Below are 20,447 nucleotides of genomic sequence, written 5' to 3' on the forward strand. Positions count from 1 at the left end.
AAGAAGTCACACATGGATTAAAGGCAAATCTTTTATTAAGGGGATTACAAAACAATATCCCAGCCATTCAGATACCCCACTACAAGATACATCTTCATCTGAATGTGGGTAATTAGGCTCAGGTCAAATATTAGTTTTCATATGAAAAGGCCTGGATACAGGAGGGAAGGTTTTATTTCAGTCAAATAGAGTCTCTGAGTACATTTCCCCAGTGCTAAAGGGTTTGTGTGCTGAAAGACAATGAAGCTATGAAGTGGATTTCTGCAAGACCATTATGCTCTTGAAGCAACCTTACATCAAACAGTGCAGAAAAGTGGTAACTCGGACTGATTAAATGGATTATTATTTTCCAGTGGAAGACTTCAACCAGAATCCTAAGTAGAAAAAGAAAACTATTGTAAAATAAACCAAAGAAATTGGGATTTCTTTAAACTTATTAAATACTGGTTTTTAACTGAGTGAAATATGATGTACAAATTGATAACCCCCAGGATTTTGTCTTTCTTGCAAGAAAGGTGAGGAAATGAAGTGGTTGGGGAAAGGAGGCATAATAATACCAGAGAAAGAAACTGAGGACAGCAGCAGATGCAGCAGTCTTCTTCTAAGGGGGGCACTGGAAGAGGTGGAAGCAGAAGTGGTGAAGATTGAGAGAGTGAAGGAGGGAAAGAAGAAGAAAGGTGTGAAGAGCAAGAGACAGAGCATTAGGAATGGATGCATCAATCTTCTAAAAAGAGTGATCTCAAAATATGTTTTCAAAGGTATATATTGTTCTTACCATGCTGAGAATTGTGTTGCAGCATTCCAAGGAGTATCATGGACACTAGATAGCTGCATTCCAATTCATGTATTTGTCCAGAATATTTTTGTATTGGAATTCACAAATACCGCATTTCTCAAAATAATAATAGCCACCAATCTGGATGGGTTTTCCCAGCCGCTCTGGATGTCTTATTCGGAACTCTTCCCCAGGCAGCATCTGATGGGTCCAAGTATAGGTATAGCCACCGGCACCAAAATCAGTTCTAGAGCTGTCTACCTAGTGGAGAGCATACTCAACATTAACAATTCTAACAAAATTAAGAGGGAAACCAGAGTAACTTCAAACTGTACCATAATGGATAAAGCAATCTTTGCAGAACAGATGGGGCACTGCACATCCCAGAGCAATATAGATGGAATATCACATAATTTCAAACATTGCTAGTAAGAATAATAAGAAAAGGAGCAATGGCTCTCTGTATAGCCATTACATATTGCTGATATGCTGTGTCAGTTTAGCAACATAGAGAAAGAACAGAGAACATAAAGGATTCCAAACTCATTAGTCCCTTGATGAACCTTCTACTGTTTCATTTATGGAATAGACTCAGCCTCTTTCTGTCTGTACTGAGAGATGTCTTCCAGGATCCAGCAAGAAAGTGAAGGAGGGACAGCCACCTTGCTGCTACGATTGCATCCCATGTCCAGAGGGGAAGATTGCAAACCAAGATGGTAAGAGAAATAAATAGATTCAATAGATCCAGACTCAGTACTTCGTATTGAAAGGTGTTGTAATGATGGCTGAGTTTAAGGTTCAAAAGAGGTGTTGATCTACTGTGTGTCTGATTCTGCCTTTTTGTGATCACTGCCCTTCAGATAGTCTAAATATGCTAATCAAATGAGAATGACTATGCATTGAGAGTACTTGGGTGGCATGTGGTTCAACTCATATCAAGAGGGGGCTTCTCACTGCACCAAGGCTACTGGAATGATGCATTCCAATTTCATGAGCAGCAATAGCCCTGGCTGTGCCATTTACATACCACATAGCTCTGAACTGATTGAATTCAACAATACCACATTACAGACAGAATTCAACATGTGTTTTGATTTAAACAGAGCTTCGTTTCTTCTCAGACAGAAAGTAAACATTTCAGCAAGCTGATATGATATGAGCTAATTTCTTTATTTTCCCCCAGATATGAATGACTGTAACAAATGCCCAGACAAAGACTATCCAAGCAAGAACCGGAATGCATGTCTACCCAAGGATATCAGCTTCTTGTCTTACGAAGAACCTTTGGGCATCAGTTTAGCCTGCTGCTCTCTTTTCCTTTCCCTGATCACAGTTCTGGTACTAGGTACATTTATAAAACACCATGACACACCCATTGTCATTGCAAACAACCGAAACCTCACCTACACTCTCCTCATCTCTCTCCTGCTCTTTTTCCTGTGTGCATTGCTATTCATTGGCCGACCTGAGAAGGTCACGTGCCTCCTCCGGCAAACAGCTTTTGGCATCATCTTCTCAACTGCTGTTTCTTGTGTCCTGGCAAAAACCTTCACGGTGGTTTTGGCCTTCATGGCTACAAAACCAGAGTCCAGGATGAGGAAATGGGTGGGGAAAGGACTAGGCCACTCCATTCTCCTTTTCTGCTCCATAGTCCAAGTAGGCATATGTACTGTGTGGATGGCAACCTCTCCCCCATACCCAGATGTGGACAGGCACTCAATGACTGAAGAAATTATACTAGAATGTAATGAAGGGTCTGTAACAATGTTTTACTGTGTCCTCATCTACATGAGCTGCCTGGCAACTGTAAGTTTTGCTGTGGCTTTCCTCGCCAGGAAGTTACCAGGCAGTTTCAACGAAGCCAAGTTTATCACTTTCAGCATGTTGGTCTTCTGCAGTGTTTGGCTGTCCTTTATTCCCTCCTACCTGAGCACCAAGGGGAAATATATGGTAGCTGTGGAGATCTTCTCCATCTTATCCTCCAGTATTGGGTTGCTGGTTTGCATCTTTTTCCCCAAATGTTACATAATCATTCTGAGGCCTGAGCTGAACAATAGGGAACAGCTAATAAGGAAGAAAAATTAAAGAAATAAGAAACCTGTCCTTTGCTTTAATTTGTGGTTTTCTTTGTGTGTACAGTAGAATATTTCTTCTTCTTCTTCTTCTTCTTCTTCTTCTTCTTCTTCTTCTTCTTCTTCTTCTTCTTCTTCTTCTTCTCCTCCTCCTCCTCCTCCTCCTCCTCCTCCTCCTCCTCCTCCTCCTCCTCCTCCTCCTCCTCCTCCTCCTCCTTCTTCTTCTTCTTCTTCTTCTTCTTCTGTGAAAGTGTTGCCAATAAATTGAAAGTAACTTTTCCACTTCATGATTCCACTGTGTGAAATAGATGTGTTTAATTTTGTTAAGAGTTAATGCTGTGAAAATCTTAAGGTGGAGAAGGGAGATTTAATCAATTTTTATTCACCATTGTATACATCTCAGCACTGATGTCGGCAGAAGAATGGAGGGTAGGGTCTGACTACGAGAATGAGAGAACACAGGCACAGCCAGAGTTGGCGAATTTAGAAACCCCCCCCCCCCGTTGCACTGTTAAAGCAACAGACACAGGAAACGAGCAATCTGGGAACGAAGGAGGAGATTACCAGAGGGAAGGCAGCGAACAGCGTATACTTCGTTAGATAGCGCAGATGAAGTCTGTCCTATTTCTCTTTGAAGCAGACAAGAGGAAAGGGTTAAGAGTCATCAGAAGGACAGGCGGGGAAGGACCGGATATTGTCGGGCTCCGTGTTGCTTGTGAGGCGGGGACTCAGATTGAGCACCTCGTAGCCAAGAAATGGCAGGCTTTTGCCGCTCTCTGAATATTAATTGTAAATAAACATACCATAAATCTGCAGGGTCTAATTACTTCTTATTGGAGCTTGTTGCCTGCCTGAGATCATTACATCTGAGCTCTTTCTGTTGCTCATCCAGTAATTGCTGCATGATACCAACACTCAATGGAGTGTTCAACAACATTTTTGCCACCCTAACAGTCTCTGCCTTGAACACTTGTGTCTCTCTTCTTAGGGAGGAGCACATTCGCCCTGTGGAATGCTCTACCATCAGAGGTCAAAGAAATAAACAACTATCTGACTTTTAGAAGACACCTGAAGGCAGCCCTGTTTAGGGAAGCTTTTAATATTTGATGAATTATTGTATTTTGCTGGAAGCCGCTGGAAGTGGCTGGGGCAACCTAGTCAGATGGGTGGAGTATTTTGAATTATTTTGAGTTTTGCGTAAGGAATTAAGTGGTGGAATGGGAAAGGGAAAGAGAAAAGAGAGAAAGGAAATGGGCAGCTTCTGACTAGGCACTGGGCCTTGATGTTTGAAGAAGCCATCCACATTAACCTAGAATAGTGGTTGTGCTGTGGGTGGATGTGTTTAAACTATCTCTTCAAGCCTAAAAACCAGGACAAACTCAAAGCTTCCTCTCCTCATTTTAGTGAACCCCCTTTTATTTCAGTGATTATGGGGTAAGTGGGTAGGTGGAGTCTTCAATTTTTTTCTAGGGCAGAAATTACTGGAAATACAGAGGCAAAAGCACATTTTCATAGATGTCACATTATCTCCACTGTGCTGTACTTGGAACAAGGGAGTGGGTGGGGCTGTCGTCTAAACCACCGGTTCTCTTGGGTTTGCCAATTGTAAGGACAGCAGTTTGAATCCGTGTATTGGGTGAGCTCCTGTTCCTCAGTCCCAGCTCCTGCCAACCTAGCAGTTCAAAAGCATACCAGCGCAAGTAGAACAGCATTTCCATGAGCCCTATCACTCATCCCGGTGTCCAGTTGTGCCAGAAGCACTTTAGTCATGCTGGCCACGACCCAAAAAGCTGTCTCTGGACAAACACCAGCACCCTCGGCCTGAAGCAAGATGAGCGCCGCACCACATAGTCAAGTTTTACTTAACCATCCAGGTGTCCTTTACCTTTGCCTTTACTTGGAAGGGCATATGTCAAAATCAAGCACTATCTCAGGGGCATTGTGGGAAAGGATAGTTGGGGTATAAATAAGTTGTTGTTGTTTCCCACAGTTTCCCACAGATTTTGGTTTCATTTTGCAGCCAGCACTTCCACAAAAGGGACAAAGAGTTAAAAGTAATATAAAATGAAAATTCTTAACAATCTAATTTCCAATTAGCAGACAAATCACATCAGTTGTAATTTGTCACAGTCTCAAAAGAAAATTAAAGAATGCAGATTTAGCTGACCAATGCTCTGTTAATCTTTGGGGCTATTACATGGTGTTTGGGCACAATGGAGGTTCCACGCACTACATCATTCACCCCATTTGAAAATCCATAACTCCCTTGATTTTAATGGGCCTTCTCTGGTTATGACTTGGATTAGACATCACCGTTTCAGAAACATGTGAGTATAATTAATCATTTTTATTGATTCTGTAATTCAAAGCAAGTGATTACCTCTCCTGTAATTATTCAGAATTACATCTTCTCCCCTTCCCTAGGGACCTCCTCTGCCCACATGAAAAACAATGAAACTAAGACTGGAAGGTCTTATTAATAACTATGAACTATATAGAGTTGGGTCTATAGACATACGGAGATTGATCAGTCTGACTTTGAATCAGCTGTGTGAGTGACCATTCGAGTTAGCCTTTGCTGCTCAGGATATCAGGAATGGCAGTAACAGATGAGGTGAACTTGTGCCTAAATGAAGAATCCCTTTCAAGATGGTAGTGTTTCGGTTGCTAGTGCTCTTACTGTTGGTGCAGGGGATGTGCACGTTTCTGCATATTTCTCAGTGTTCCATCACAGAACCTGTCCCTGTTCTTCACAAATATTATCAGTCAGGAGATCTCATCATTGCCGGCATTATTTCTCAGATCTACATATTTTCAAATACCTTAACCTTTGAAAAACACCCATCTCAGGAATTTTCAGATGACCATATGTAAGTAGCTGGATTTGGAGGGAGGTGGGGACATAGTATATCATAAATAAATTTACAGCCAACCCAGCCTGCCTGTTGGGATTTGCCTTCACCTGGATTTGCCTCCAATGGAATGAGAAATAGTTGGACCTCATTTCTTAACATCCACCACATTTGATCTTACATTTATACAGGCAGGAATCTGATATCTAAACCCATTCTCTGGAGGTTATGTAAACACAAAATGGCAATAAACAGTGTATTGGGAAAGACAATATTTGTGCTCTCTCTCCATTTCACTTTGTAAAATACATTTATTTGCTGTGAAATGAAGGTATATCCTGACTAATTGGCATTGCTTACTCAAATTCGTGAAGGAATAAATCAGATTTTATCTTGCAAGATTTACTGTATTTCACAGAACACAGCAGTCAAAACTGCTAAACCATTGGCCAAGTTCAACCATTATTATTTTTTAGCCTTCCCCCTTTACTAAAGCCTAAGCAGTTGATTAAGAAAGCACGTTCACTGCTGGGGATAATAATCATTTGAAGAATAGACAGGGAGTGATTTTCCTACTCATAGCAATGCTGGCTTGGTCACACATTAGTCTATACAGGTCAGTCGAAGAATTTAAATTCATATTTGATTTACCCATTTCAAATACTCATTTTTCTATTACAAGCTTTATTTAATTTTTTTAAACATTTACCAAGGATAAATATTGGCTTCCAGAACAAATGCTTATACAGATGTCAAGTCTTGCACACAGACATCCACATGGCATCAAAACAGGCTTGAAACATAATTTACATTAGAAAGTAAACACACCCACAGGGTATACTTAAAACTAGAGCATGAAGATAATTTCTCCATAGTGGCTGCTGTGAGCCTACATAATTTTTAACCCATTCTTAGAAAAACCCAAACAAAAATGCTACATTGGTATTTGCTTATTAGGCTGTGTATTCTGTGTGAATGAAGAACATGCAGACTACAAGTAACTTTTGACAGGCAGATATTAAACAAACAAAACACCTCATCCAGATTCCCTAGAGGCCAGAATAAATAAAAACACCTTATTGAATTATATCTTCTATAGATATACTAAGAGACTCTCTAAGAAGTCCTGGAAGTTGAGATGGTTTTAAGAGACATCATAGATTCATGAGCCAGTTTACTTTTACACGCCTGTGAAATGTTAGATTACAACCTGTTTTTGTACAATATCTGAACTGGATACTGAACTGAAAAGTAATCAATGTTACGATCTGAAGCAGATGAACCTTGATGCAACATGTAACTCTCAATACAGGGTGCTGACTCACCTCTACCAGCACATCCTGGCCTTGGCATTTGCTGTAAAGGAGATCAATGAAACTCCCCAGATCTTGCCCAACGTCACCCTGGGCTTCCACATTTATAACAGCCATTTCAGTGCAAGCTGGACCTATGAAGCCTCAATGGAGCTTCTCTCAAGAAGGGCCAAGGCCATCCCTAACTATAAATGTGATGCTGAGAGCACTCCAGCAGCAGTCATTGGGGGACCTAACTCTAATGTCTGTCTTCACATGACACCCATCCTGTCTACCTACAAGATACCGCAAGTAAGATGCAAATACATTCACACCTCAATTTCACTGAATTCACACTTTCAGAAGCAATACATGCAATGCAGCCATTCTTTGAAATTCCCACTTATCTTGATTTTGCAAAGCAGTTCTCCAGTCAAATAATGTGTCCAAAAAAGCACAGATTAAGGTAAATTGTGCATAAAAAAATTCACATTTGTAAAAAGATCCTTCAAATCCATTGTATTCATGAAATTGCTTTGCAGAAATGTGCATGTTAGGTAAAATTTACATCCAGGTTTTGTATTTTAGGAGAAATTTAATCCTGCAGTCTGTAGGGTCTACTTAACCAGCATGGTCCCTGTCAGAAATGAACAGAATAGGGAGACTAGCATGATGGTATCATGGTATCATCTACTCATCACTGGAGAATTCACTCCTGCAGAGTTCAGGGGTCTGCTAAGCAACTAGTTCTGAGATTTTGAATCATTTGAGTTTGCACTGAAATAGTGATTGCAATATTTTTTTAAAAAATTAATGCTGTCATTATTGTGAGCAGTTTTGAGGTCAGTTTTGTTGTTTGGAAAGCAAATGTAAATATTACTTAGAAATCACAACTCAAATAAAATATGTTCCCTCCAGGGAATGTACTGGCAAAAAGGTATCCTACAGGATTGAATCTACTCATCTCTGCAGTATTATGGTAGTGGTTCAGCCATACGTTTATGTTATATTGCCTCCCACTGATAGAAGCGATTGGCCTTCATTCACATTAATGCCTCCTAATATAAACATTGAAGGATGGATTGGGTTTCTGATGATGTTTGAGTATAATCACCACAATATGGCAAGCCTCTCACTAAAAATTCACAGAGAACACAAATACACACAAGCAAATGTTTTATATTGATAATAACTTTTCCTCTCCCACTTCTTTTTTAAAACCTTTAGGTCATATATGGTTCTTCACCAGTCATGAATAAACAATCTCAAGGAGTTTTCTTCCACCAGATGTTTCCAAATGGGGACCATCAATATAGAGGAATCATCAAGTTACTGCTGCATTTCCAGTGGACGTGGATTGGAGTGGTTTCTGAGGCTGATGAAAATACAGAAGGTTTTATAGAGAATGTACTTCCACTGTTTTCCCAGAGTGGCATCTGCTTTGACTTCATAGAAACTTTACCTAAGCTAACATCTTCCAGTGGAATCACTGACATGGTGCAGGAGGGCTTTCACGGTGTCAGTGTCATTATGGGAAGCAATGCGAATGTTGTGGTTGTACATGGAGAAATTCAGACAATGATGGTAATGAAAATGATGCCCCAGGTTGTAAAATTTGAGCATATACCAATAAGAAACAAGGGTAAAGTCTGGTTCATGACAGCCCAGATGGATATCACATCATTTCCATTCCAAAGAAATTGGGACATAAGTTTCCTTCATGGTTCTCTGTCCCTTGGAATTCACTCAGTGGATCTGTTAGCTTTCCAGAAATTCCTTCAGATCAAGAACCCAAGCACAAAAAAAGAAGATGGTTTTATCAAGGACTTCTGGGAAGAGTCATTTAACTGTTCATTCCCCAGTTCTGTGACAGATAATATAGGTGGGCAAATTTGCACTGGGGAGGAGAAGATGGAAGCACTTCCTGCGTCTGTTTTTGAAATGAGAATGACTGCCCATAGCTACAACATCTATAATGCAGTCTATGCAGTGGCACATGCTTTGCACATCAGACATTCATCCCAAGTCAAGAAAAGGGGAATGGCAAAGGGAGTGAGATGGCAGCTTGCAAATCAACAACCATGGCAGGTAATGTCTTAAAGATACCTCCATATATATATTTTGGGGGGGATGGGCAAGCTCTCTCAACCTTCTATGAGATTAACAAGTTGTTGGACTTTTATTGTTTTATTCAGCTATATAATTTAGGTCTGATTGTGTATTGCAATTCACTCTGGGATTTATTAGCGTAGAGTGAGTTTTTTTTAAAAAAAAGATTTTGTTTTTTAAAAAACAACCACATTGGGGTTAGGATATCAAAAATTTCTTAAGCATTTCTGTCATTGCATAGAAACCTCTTATATCAAGTACAGACCACTGGCCCATGTAGATCAGTATTGTCTACAATGACTGACAGAAACCCCCCAGGATTTCAGGCAAAAACCTTTCCCAGGCCTACTTGGAGAAGCCTGGGATTGAACCTGGAACCTTCTGCATTCAAGCATGTACTCTACCGCTAAACCAAAGCCCTTCCCCAGGTGCCTTACTGGAAAAAGCAGAGGAGAGGGGTATAACTCCTCATTTTCTTGCTAGTTTTGCCCATACTGGAAACAGCAACAGGACTGCCATCAGTAGCATTGCCAGCCATGATATCTCACCCCATAATAGTTGCATCCATACCACAGACTTAAATCATGGACACTGCAGTCTAAAGGTAGTAGAGGTATTTTGATAGAAAGACCTAAAACTCTCTTGATAAGCCTACAGTGTGCAAGGTTCTTTAGTGTAAGCCAAAACAGTGGAAGTTAAAGTAGTGGTGCAGTTGTGGCCAATATTCCATGATGTAGGATTTTATGTGACCTTTTCCTATTTCTAACATTAGCTTGCACAAAGCTTTCAAGAGATCGTAATCCCAAGCCTTCCTGTTGCATGTATTTTTACCACATTTTATGATAGCATAGTTTGAACTTTTATATGTATCTTCCTTCTTATTTTCATTATTTAGCTCCATCACATTCTCAGAAGTATTTCATTTAACAACAGTGCAGGAGAAAATGTGCATTTTGACCCAAATGGTGAATTAATTGCTGGCTTTGACATTATAAACTGGCTCACGTTTCCAAATCAGTCCTTTCTTAGAGTCAAAATTGGGAAGATAGACTCCCTGAGTACCCAGGAGAAATCATTCACCATTCATGAGGATGCCATTGTATGGCCCAACCAATTTAACCAGGTGGGTTCTCTGCACTTTTCAGGGTTCATTCCATCACTTGACCAATGATCTGGAAGAAGATAGTTCCCTATGTGGCTATTTCTCAATATTCTGTAAATATAGTGAGCCCTATTCAAACTACAGCTTTCAATCTGAACATTCATGTTGTAGTTACATATTAATGTGCCACATAATGTTCATTCTGCACTTACAAGGAATCATTCATTCAGAGTGGTAGCACTCTGAAACTCCTTTACCATTATATCAGGCATCTTCTTTCACTGTTATTTGTGGGTTGGTTGGTTGGCTGGCTGGTTTGCTAAAACCCATTTTTCATTTGTGAAACCTACTCAGCAGTGCCACTGATGGCAGGACAAGTAAGTACCATTATCTCTCCACATCAACCATTACCACCATTTGGTTCGAGAATTAATGTGATGATAGATAGATAGATGATATAGATGATAGATAGATAGATAGATAGATAGATAGATAGATAGATGATAGATAGATGATAGATAGATAGATAGATAGATAGATAGATAGATAGATAGATGATAGATAGATAGATAGATGATAGATAGATAGATAGATAGATAGATAGATAGATAGATAGATGATATAGATAGATGATAGATAGATAGATAGATAGATGATAGATGATAGATAGATAGATGATAGATGATAGATGATAGATGATAGATGATAGATATAGATAGATAGATGATAGATACATAGATAGATAGATAGATAGATAGATAGATAGATAGATAGATGATAGATAGATAGATAGATATAGATAGATAGATGATAGATGATAGATAGATAGATAGATAGATAGATAGATAGATAGATATAGATGATAGATAGATGTTATGGTGGAGGATCTAAAAGCCCACTGCATTCACAATACTATCTAGTGTTCATGATATTACCTAAAACATTATATTCTGCCATTTATGAACAGACCCAGCCCATTTCTATATGTAATGATCATTGCCGTTCAGGTTATAGTCGGGCAAAGAAAGAAGGGAAGCCATTTTGTTGCTATGATTGCTTCCCATGTCCAGAAGGAAAGATTTCCAACCAGAAAGGTAAGAAAGGTTAAAACATGTTATATATTGACATATGTATGTCACCTATTTCATAGTTGATTTTGATCTGGTTATGTATATCAATGTGTCTGTTTTTTTACATTGATTTCCTTGATGTTCAAAACATTGCCCCAATTCACTGGTAATTGATTAGAAATACGTTATAATTTAACTACAAACCTGTTTTTTATACACTGCTGTATCACTATTTAGTTATGTTTTGAGAGATCCATTTGAATACATAGGAATTCACGTAAACAATGGATCTTCACTTCATCTAAATCTGATCCAGTGGCGTAGCGTGGGGGGTGCAGGGGGGGCCAGCCGCACCGGGCGCAACATCTGGGGGGGCGCGCTTGCCGCCTCCGGAGTCACCGAAGAGCCTCGGGCGCAAGCTGTAGCAGAGCCCCATGTCTCGCGGAACCGACGAGCTGTGCGCACGTCCGGGCTGAAGGCGTCCGGCAGGCAGCGGCTCTCAGCGCTTGCCGCAGTCCCCGCGCGTCAGGGCCGCGGAGGGCGCGCCAGGCAGCCCCTCCTCACAGCCCCGCCGCTGCCACTGCTGCAGCTGCTGGGCCATGTTGCATTTTCCTCGCCTCTCTGCCCTCCTCCTCCTCCGGGCAAGCGGCGTCGTTTGGGCGGCAGCGCCAGCGGCAACTCGCCTCAGATCACCTGACACGGACCCACCGCCGCCGCCGTGGCTACCTTACCGTAAATACCCCAGCCCAGGCAGCAGCAAGAAGAAGCTGGCAGTGGCGGCAGGTTAGGGGTTAGGGGGCGCAAATTACTTGCCTTGCCCCGGGTTAGGGGGCGCAAATTACTTGCCTTGCCCCGGGTTAGGGGGTGCAAATTACTTGCCTTGCCCCGGGTGCTGACAACCCACGCTACGCCACTGATCTGATCCATTGGCAATTGACTGAAACAAATACTACAGCCTCAGTGGAGAGAAGGGACGCAATGTTAAGTGACATTGTGTAATATCTAGGAAGAAAAGACAACTTCACAATGTGGCTATCTTTACCCACAGAAAATGGCACAAGACCTAGATTTTTTGTGAAACTACAGTTATTAGCTACATGGTGAGGCTGTTGAAAATGAGTTTCTTAATTTGCCTGTATGGGTGAGATGGTAGTGACCAAACAGGGGCGGTGAGATTAAAATGTGTTTGGAAAAGTGTACTTTAAAACATCAGCAGAACAATGATTATATTTCAGCTTATTAAAGTGTGGACATTTTAATAACAAAAAGAAGTCAACAACATTAGGTCTGTAGTAATAAATTATGGGTTAAGCACCTTTAGAAAATGTTTTCCATTGTTTTGGAGGTTAATGTGATCCCAAGTTCCTAGGGTATACGGAGATACAAGAAAGTCACTCAGAGCTGCTAATGAGTCTTGAATTCTTTTATCTGTACATGCTCTCATCTCAGCTAAAGCACCAAGCACCAGGCCCAGGAAACAGAGCCTTTCTATCATTAAAACAAATGTTTCGGTCTGCTTAAACCATGAGCCAGAACTTTCTTGTCAAAATCTTTCTTCTTTTCCACTCCAGAGCTGATCACCTTTACCATGCACGTAGATTCACCATTAAAATGAGCTGAGTAACAGCTGCAGATTCAGAAAGTTTGGAACCACCAATTCTAGTCTGCTGAGATTTAATTTGATTCCAACTACTGAAATAGTCTGCAAAGTACACAGTTATTTCCATTATTTCCACAGATAAGACATTGAGTCAGGAATGGTCAGTTGTGGGGGATACAGGGTGGGGGCAGCGGGGCCTAGTCTGTGTGGGCCAACAGACACTTTGATGAGTCAAGTAGAAAAGTAGGATATAAAGCAAAAGGACTGTGGAAACCTTTCCTCCTACCACCACTAACTCTTAAGAGTGTACAATGAATATGTTTTCTTTATTTCTTTTTCCAGACATGGATGACTGTGTTCAATGTCCTGAAGATCAGTACCCAAACATTGGCCAGGATATATGTCTTCCAAAAGATATTAGCTTCCTGTCTCACGGTGAACCTCTGGGGATCAGTTTAGTCACGTTTGCTCTTTTATTGACTTTCATTACAGCTTTGGTGCTTAGGATCTTCATCAAGCACAGAGAGACTCCTATCGTGAAAGCCAACAATCGGACCCTCACCTATGTTCTCCTCATAGCCCTCATTCTCTCCTTCCTTTGTCCTTTGCTATTCATTGGCCAGCCCACAAAAATAACCTGTCTCCTTCGACAAACTGCTTTTGGAGTCATCTTCTCAGTAGCAGTGTCTTGCATCTTAGCAAAAACAACTATAGTGGTTCTAGCTTTCATGGCTACCAAGCCAGGCTCCAGAATGAGGAGATGGGTGGGGGGAAATCTGGCCATCTCCATTGTTCTTTTCAGTTTCCTCATTCAAATGATGATGTGTAGTGCCTGGCTGATAGTTGCTCCCCCACTCCCTGATTTAGACAAGCACTCAGGGACTAAAGAAATTGTACTGGAATGTAATGAAGGATCAGTCACCATGTTCTACTGTGTCCTAGGCTTCATGGGAATGCTGGCCATGGTCAGTTTCACTGTGGCTTTCCTAGCTAGGAAGTTACCAGACAGTTTTAATGAAGCCAAGTTCATCACCTTCAGCATGTTGGTCTTTTGCAGTGTGTGGCTGTCCTTTGTTCCTACCTACCTGAGTACCAAAGGAAAGTACATGGTGGCTGTGGAAATATTTTCTATTTTGGCCTCTAGTTTTGGGTTACTGGGCTGCATCTTCTTCCCCAAATGTTATATCATTTTGCTGAGGCCAGAGTTAAACAGCAGGGGACAGCTTATTATAAGAAAGAATTAAAGAATGAACAAGTCTATTTGATGCAGCAAATCATAGCTGGACTAAATCTCCTTGTATTCATTTCATCTTCTTCTCAGAATGCCTGAACTCAACAAAACTGTTCCCCAAAGCCAATACAGCAGCCCATGTAGCTGGTCTGCTCAAAAAGTACTCTGATTAAGGGAAACAGTGTCATAAGAGTTCTGGTCTGGTGGTTGCCAAGATGTGTTTAGTCCTCTTATGCTATGGTCACTTCCAGATTATTCTGAGAATGACCAAAAGGGTTAATTTCTTATTTGGGAGCCTGTTAATCCATTAGTTCATAGATGAGGTCCCTATTGCTGCTGGAATCCTCCACCCTATCTATCATACAAAACACTGAGCAATGAATGGTCAATCAGAAGGTCACCTGTGCTTGAAAAAAATCCAGGATGTTTTAAATAATAAAATCTCAGAAAGTACTTGCAGCGATTGCCCAAGAGTGTCATTCCATCAGCATGGGCTAGTGGAATAAGGAGCTTGATCCTAGGCCCAGCACCATGCCAACCCCACTTTTCACAGTAGTCAATAAAGAGTTGGACTGATTTCACCCAACCCCAGCATCTGTCTTTTTTTCACCACTGTCACTGCCCTAGAGAATGTGTCTGCCTGGGCAATTTTATTTGATTCATTAATCGGGTCCAAATCTCATTTCTTTGGCCACATTGACTGTAATGGGGAAATCTAAAAATAAAAATAAAAATTCATTTCTGCATAATTGGATGGAATTTGCAGGGAAACAAGCTTTCAGTCAGGCTAAGCCCTAACCTGAGTTTTGGTGTGCTATAGCTAGCCCTCCATCCCAATCCCCTTATAGCCCCACTTTTATGCTTATCTTGCCCAATGCCATTTCCGGGGAAACCAATTCAATAACTAATTGAGGTTTTGTCAGAGACTAGACTGAAGAGGAATGGTGGAGACCATCCCCCCCCCTCCTCCTGAATCTTCCTGAGAAGAGGAGGACAGTATAGATTTACAACAGTAGTTTGCAGAAGGTCATAGTTCAGAGGCTGCAGAGGGGAGAAGCTGGGAAATATTGGGAGAGCAGCAGGAGGAAGCAGAAGCACCAGTGGAGAGACAGCTGACAGATTCACTGTCTTTAGAAAGCATTCCTGACCCCCCCCCCCAGGACCCAGCAGGCATTGAGAGTAGGAGAACAGAAAGCTCAGAGGCAGAAAGCACAGGGATGACATATAATACAAGAGAAGGAGGGTGTGGGACTTTACTCAGAGCAACACCATTACTGAAATAGAGGCACCTTTACTAAGCCTTCCGCTGTGAATATTGAATATTGACTTGTTAAGAGCTCTTCTTGTTTATCTGCTTCTTGGCTGCCACCATGGGAAGGATCGGATTCCCTGAAGCTTGACAGGTTTGGAGGGAGGGAATCCTTTGTGGCCCTGTTAATCAGAAATCAAGTATCTCAGTGAGACTTTAACATGGAGACTGGGTGGGCAGCTAACCAGGGGCAAAAAGTAAACTGTATACATTCGTTCCCCTTCCTTAATTTATTTCCTGCCTGAAATGAAGGTGCTGGTTCTGACCTTCAAAGGGACAAGGTTCAAATGCATATGTGGAAGGTCATTCTTGTTCAATTGAAGCACCTTGTCAACATCATGCCTCCACAACTGGAACTAATCTACCCAATGGTGCTCTTGATTCTTCCATGAATCAGATGTGTTACCCCCAAATGATGTATTATTTCATTGAAACCCAAGTTAATCAGCAAAGTGCCAACTATTACTACTACTACTACTACTACTACTACTACTACTAAAATATGATACAATACTAACCACACATACCTGGGAGTCACCCCCACGTAATTCAGTAGCACTTATTTCTAAGTAGACATGGTTTAGATTCGCAGTTAATATCACAAACCATACAACAGCACATACAATGCAGCACTCTCTGTTATAGATCGTGCAAGCTCTATTCCTATCTCTATTCCCCTATCAAATGAGGGATCCTGGATGGAGCACTGTTGTGAAAAATCCCACCAACAGTTTCATAGGTTTCATTCATAAGACCTCACCACTGTTTGATTGTTTTGAACACAGTTAGAACTGTCCATTTTTTTCTTTGAGGCTTTTTGAAGACAATGCCTCTTGAACTGCTGAAGTTCTATAACCTTCCCTGATATCACCTCATCCACTAGGATTGGAACAGCAACTGGGCAGCTTCCAACCATTATCCGAGGGGAGAAGTGAAAAGTGAAACTGGGAGATAATTTTTTGAAAATTTGGAAAGAGGGAAGGTTTGTACAGTGGTACCTCAAGTTACAAATGCTTCAGGTTACAAACTCTGCTAACCTGGAAGAGTTACCTCAAGTTGAGAACTTTGCCCCAGGATGAGAACAGAAATCAGGGGCTGGCGACACAGCAGCAGCAAGAGGCCCCCTTAGTGAAAGCATGCCTCTAGTTAAGAACAGCTTCAGGTTAAGAATGGACCTCCAGAACGAATTAAGTTCGTAACTAGAGATACCACTGTACTTTACCAGGAAAGCAATCATGAATAGTCTCTCCCCCAACTCCCTTTTCAATAGTTCCATTTATGTAAAATCGGTGACCAATGAAGTTTTCCATCTGGGTTCCTTCGGAGATTTCTTTTTTATTATTTATTAAAGATTTCTTAGTTTACAAAAATACATGCATTGTCTCTTTTTTCAAGTTGTGTTTTCTACAGATCAGTTTCATTTGTTGTGAGACATTAATGTGGCTTTCTGAGTTCCTTTCAGCCACATCCTTCTTCCCATTCCAGATTATTATACAAACAATGCTATGTAGAAATAAATATTCATGATATTACATATACTTTGATCTTTCCTCTAAGAGAGTTCACATTCTTGCTCTTCATCTGAGTAGGACAAGAAAAGACTTTGGCTGAGATGTGATAAACTTGTTTTCTTTTGCAGCATTCCAGAGAATCTGCAAGCCACAACAGGAGATTACCTCTTGTATAATTATCAAATTAGTCATTATATTTCTTTGCCCCACCCCTAAGGAGTTCCAGTGGCCATATGCAAAACTATGAATCATGTTATTAATAACCCTTGAGCCATTCAGAACTGGTCCTATAGGAACAGAGAGCTCTGTCAGTCTGATCACTGATTCTTTGCAATGCACTGTTCCAGATTTGCATCAGCTGAGCAAAGCTTGAATGATGGTGCTTGAAAGATGAACTGTTGTGTGCTATGATTTGCTTGCAAGATGATATTATCTATGGTGCTGGTGTTAGTGTTGCTGCCCCAGCTGTCATGCAAGGTTTCTATTGTTCAGTGTTCACTCAGGGACCCCCTTCCAATTCTTCACCAATATTATCAGTCTGGAGACTATATAATTGCTGCCATTATGTCACAGATCTATATATTTCCAAATGCCATAAACTTCGATATGCATCCATCCCAAGACATCTCTGATGCTGACTTTATGTATGTAAGCAGTTTTGTGTTTCTTTAACTATATCATACACATGTAAGGAATATATTCCCCTTTGACCTCCTCCCCAGCCTCCTCTCTCATACGTTTTGGGGCAGATATCAGTGCTATTTTTTTCTAGAAAAAAGGGGTGCTGGAACTCACCATGAACACTCCCTTGTTCTCGTATAATGGCAATGGCACCCACCTGAGAGGTGCCGGAACTGAGTTCTGGTGAGTTTCGGCTGAAAAAAAGCACTGGCAGATCTGATATCTCAGCACTGCTTTTGCAGGGTAGTCTAGGTGTGTATTCTTTCATTTCCACAAACTTCCCTGGGCAGTGGCCATATGATCTATTTTTGCACAATTTCATACATAGATATAGAAAATTAGATATCCTGATCTGTAGAAGATGTCCTTTGATACAGTTTGTAGCTCTCATTGCAGGCTAATGACACAGCTCTATCAACACATCCTGGCCTTGGTATTTGCTATAAAGGAGATAAACGAAAATCCCCAAATCTTACCTAATAGCACATTGGGATTCCACATCTATAATAGCCATTTCAGAGCATGCCGGACCTATCAAGCCTCATTGGAACTACTCTCTAGAAGGGGCAGATTCATCCCGAATTACAAGTGTGATGTTGAGAACATTCCAGTAGCAGTCATTGGGGGACCTAACTATGAATTCTCTTTCCACACGGCAAATATACTGTGCATGTACAAGATGCCACAAGTAAGATGCATGCATGGAGCATGGATTATTGTTCTCCTGGACGTTGTATCTTTTGGCTTCAAGGTGGTGTTTGAACACATGTGTGATCCAAAATTCATTTCATAAAATGAAAATAAATCAATCTCCCTGAACATAATACACTAAAATGTCACTTCATTTTTTTATCCAGCCTGACACGTTTTCTTTGTAGCCACAAATTTGATCTCTAAGGTGCTACTGGAAGGAATTTTTTTATTTTGTTTTGACTACGGAAAACCAACACAGCTACCTACCTGTAACTAGATCTTTGTAGCCACAGTTCCATATAGGTCTTTGCACAGACCAAAAAATTGCCTTGTATCTGCACATTATATTTTATTTTTTAAAGCTGATCTATTTCTGAGTCACTGTATGCTCTCGTTTCCGAGTTGCTCTCTGTAAAGAAAAGCTGTAGTTATTCTATTAATTATAATAGGGAATCTAAAAATGGCTAAAAAAATTGTTTTCCACTTTTGGTGAAAGTGGATGAAATTTGCATGTACAGGAGCCCTTTTAGAGTGGATTAAGCCTGACACGTTATAGGCAGGGTAATCTGAGATGAGAGTGAGGTGATGCAGGACACCTTTAAATCATGTTGTTTTTTTTAAGAACAAATGAAAAGTCTGTGGCTTTTGATTTTTCTGCCAGAATTTGATGCAATGTCAGAGTGGCCATTCAGAGGAGATGGAGCCTGCTCGGTTTCATAGTAATAGGTGCAGTGTGGCAACCATCCCTGAATCACCCTATTTCATCCCACAAGTTGGGATATCAACAAAGCCGATGTACATTCCTAGCTCCAAATATCCTTAAAAGGTCTCCTGGTCTGTATTTTGGCATTTAAAAAGAGGAGAAATCTTTCATTGGGTTTTACACTTTAAATTAATATAGATTATTCAAAGATTCCATAAACTAAAATATGCCAGTCTTGAAATGAAGTTGCAACTTTTCCTTTTCAGCCCTTCCTAAATTTAAATTCACCTACTCAATGCCACATGGGAAAATGCTGAACCTGGTGCCAATTTTAAATTTAAATCTATTGCTGCCTAATACAAAATGTATTTAAGTTACTTTCAAGCACAGTTCAAATAAGAAACTATTAAGTTTAACAGAAAGAAAGAAAGAAAGAAAGAAAGAAAGAAAGAAAGAAAGAAAGAAGAAAGAAAGATCCCCTGACTATATATAATACAGAAACAACAGTAAGCAAGAGAACTATATTTCCTCAAATGTCTTGGAGAAGACAAATGCATTAAATTGAGACCAAAAGGATCCTAATGTTGGTGCCAGGTAGGCATCTCTATGGAAAAGGGACTACAACCAAAACAACCTTTCTCTTGTCAGCACCCTCTAAACCTCCAGGACACCTGGATAAGGTCATCAGGAGATGACTATAGGGGACAAGTAAGCTAAAATCAGGAGAAGTGTATCATTAGGTTCTGAGGATATAGCTGTATGCCTTTCATATGTGTAATATTTTTTAAAAATGCCAAGACCATATAACACCGGTCTTGAAAGACCTACACTGGCTCCCAGTACGTTTCTGAGCACAATTCAAAGTGTTGGTGCTGACCTTTAAAGCCCTAAACGGCCTCGGTCCAGTATACCTGAAGGAGCATCTCCATTTCCATCGTTCTGCCCGGACACTGAGGTCCAGCGCTGAGGGCCTTCTGGTGGTTCCCTCTCTGCGAGAAGCCAAGTTACAGGGAACCAGGCAGAGGGCCTTCTCAGTAGTGGCACCCGCCCTGTGGAAGGCCCTCTCACCAGATGTCAAAGAGAAAAATAACTACCAAACTTTTAGAAGACATCTAAAGGCAGCCCTGTTTAGGGGAGCTTTTAATGTTTAATAGGTTATTTTATTTTAGTGTTTTGTTGGAAGCCACCCAGAGTGGCTGGGGAAACCCAGCCAGATGGGCGGGGTATAAATAAATTATTATTATTATTATTATTATTATTATTATTATTATTATTATTTATAAATAATTGTTTAATCCCGTTGGTTAACAAGAATCGAAGCTAATTGAAATCTGGATTCAATTTTATTTAGTGTTTGCTTCACACCAACTCTTCCTTCCTTCCTTCCTTCCTTCCTTTTTTTCAAAAAAAACTGCACCTTAAGCTCCTCTATGGCTCTTCTCCTGTG

General features: G+C 40.7%; 2 protein-coding genes across 15 annotated transcripts in view; both read left to right on the forward strand.

Moving 5' to 3' along the window:
* Window positions 1–2,995, forward strand: part of LOC310747088 (vomeronasal type-2 receptor 26-like) — a 54,419-nt gene extending 51,424 nt beyond the window's left edge. For all 14 annotated transcript variants that reach the window (XM_083581413.1, XM_083581407.1, XM_083581419.1 and 11 more), the window contains 2 exons: window positions 1,365–1,491; window positions 1,959–2,995. In XM_083581413.1, the coding sequence (XP_083437539.1) occupies window positions 1,365–1,491; window positions 1,959–2,860 (1,029 nt within the window). In that variant the 3' untranslated portion in view covers window positions 2,861–2,995. The remainder of the gene's footprint in view (window positions 1–1,364; window positions 1,492–1,958) is intronic.
* A 5,512-nt stretch (window positions 2,996–8,507) lies between these two features.
* LOC310747096 (vomeronasal type-2 receptor 26-like) lies at window positions 8,508–14,801 on the forward strand. Its single transcript, XM_083581430.1, has 4 exons — window positions 8,508–9,079; window positions 9,996–10,223; window positions 11,170–11,296; window positions 13,215–14,801. Exons 1-4 carry the CDS (start codon window positions 8,522–8,524, stop codon window positions 14,114–14,116), a joined length of 1,815 nt encoding a protein of 604 aa, XP_083437556.1. The 5' UTR covers window positions 8,508–8,521; the 3' UTR covers window positions 14,117–14,801.
* Window positions 14,802–20,447: the final 5,646 nt, after the last annotated feature.

The sequence above is a fragment of the Podarcis filfolensis genome (assembly GCF_964270895.1).
Source record: "Podarcis filfolensis genome assembly, chromosome: 13".
Taxonomy (NCBI): Eukaryota; Metazoa; Chordata; class Lepidosauria; order Squamata; family Lacertidae; genus Podarcis; species Podarcis filfolensis.

What these genes read in the sequence shown, in the direction of transcription:
- LOC310747096 (XM_083581430.1), top strand. Translation starts at nt 8,522, where the DNA reads ATGGGAAGCAATGCGAATGTTGTGGTTGTACATGGAGAAATTCAGACA. An exon ending in CAAATCAACAACCATGGCAG is followed by an intron (nt 9,080 to 9,995) that starts GTAATGTCTTAA and finishes TTCATTATTTAG; the next exon opens with CTCCATCACATTCTCAGAAG. An exon ending in GGCCCAACCAATTTAACCAG is followed by an intron (nt 10,224 to 11,169) that starts GTGGGTTCTCTG and finishes ATTTATGAACAG; the next exon opens with ACCCAGCCCATTTCTATATG.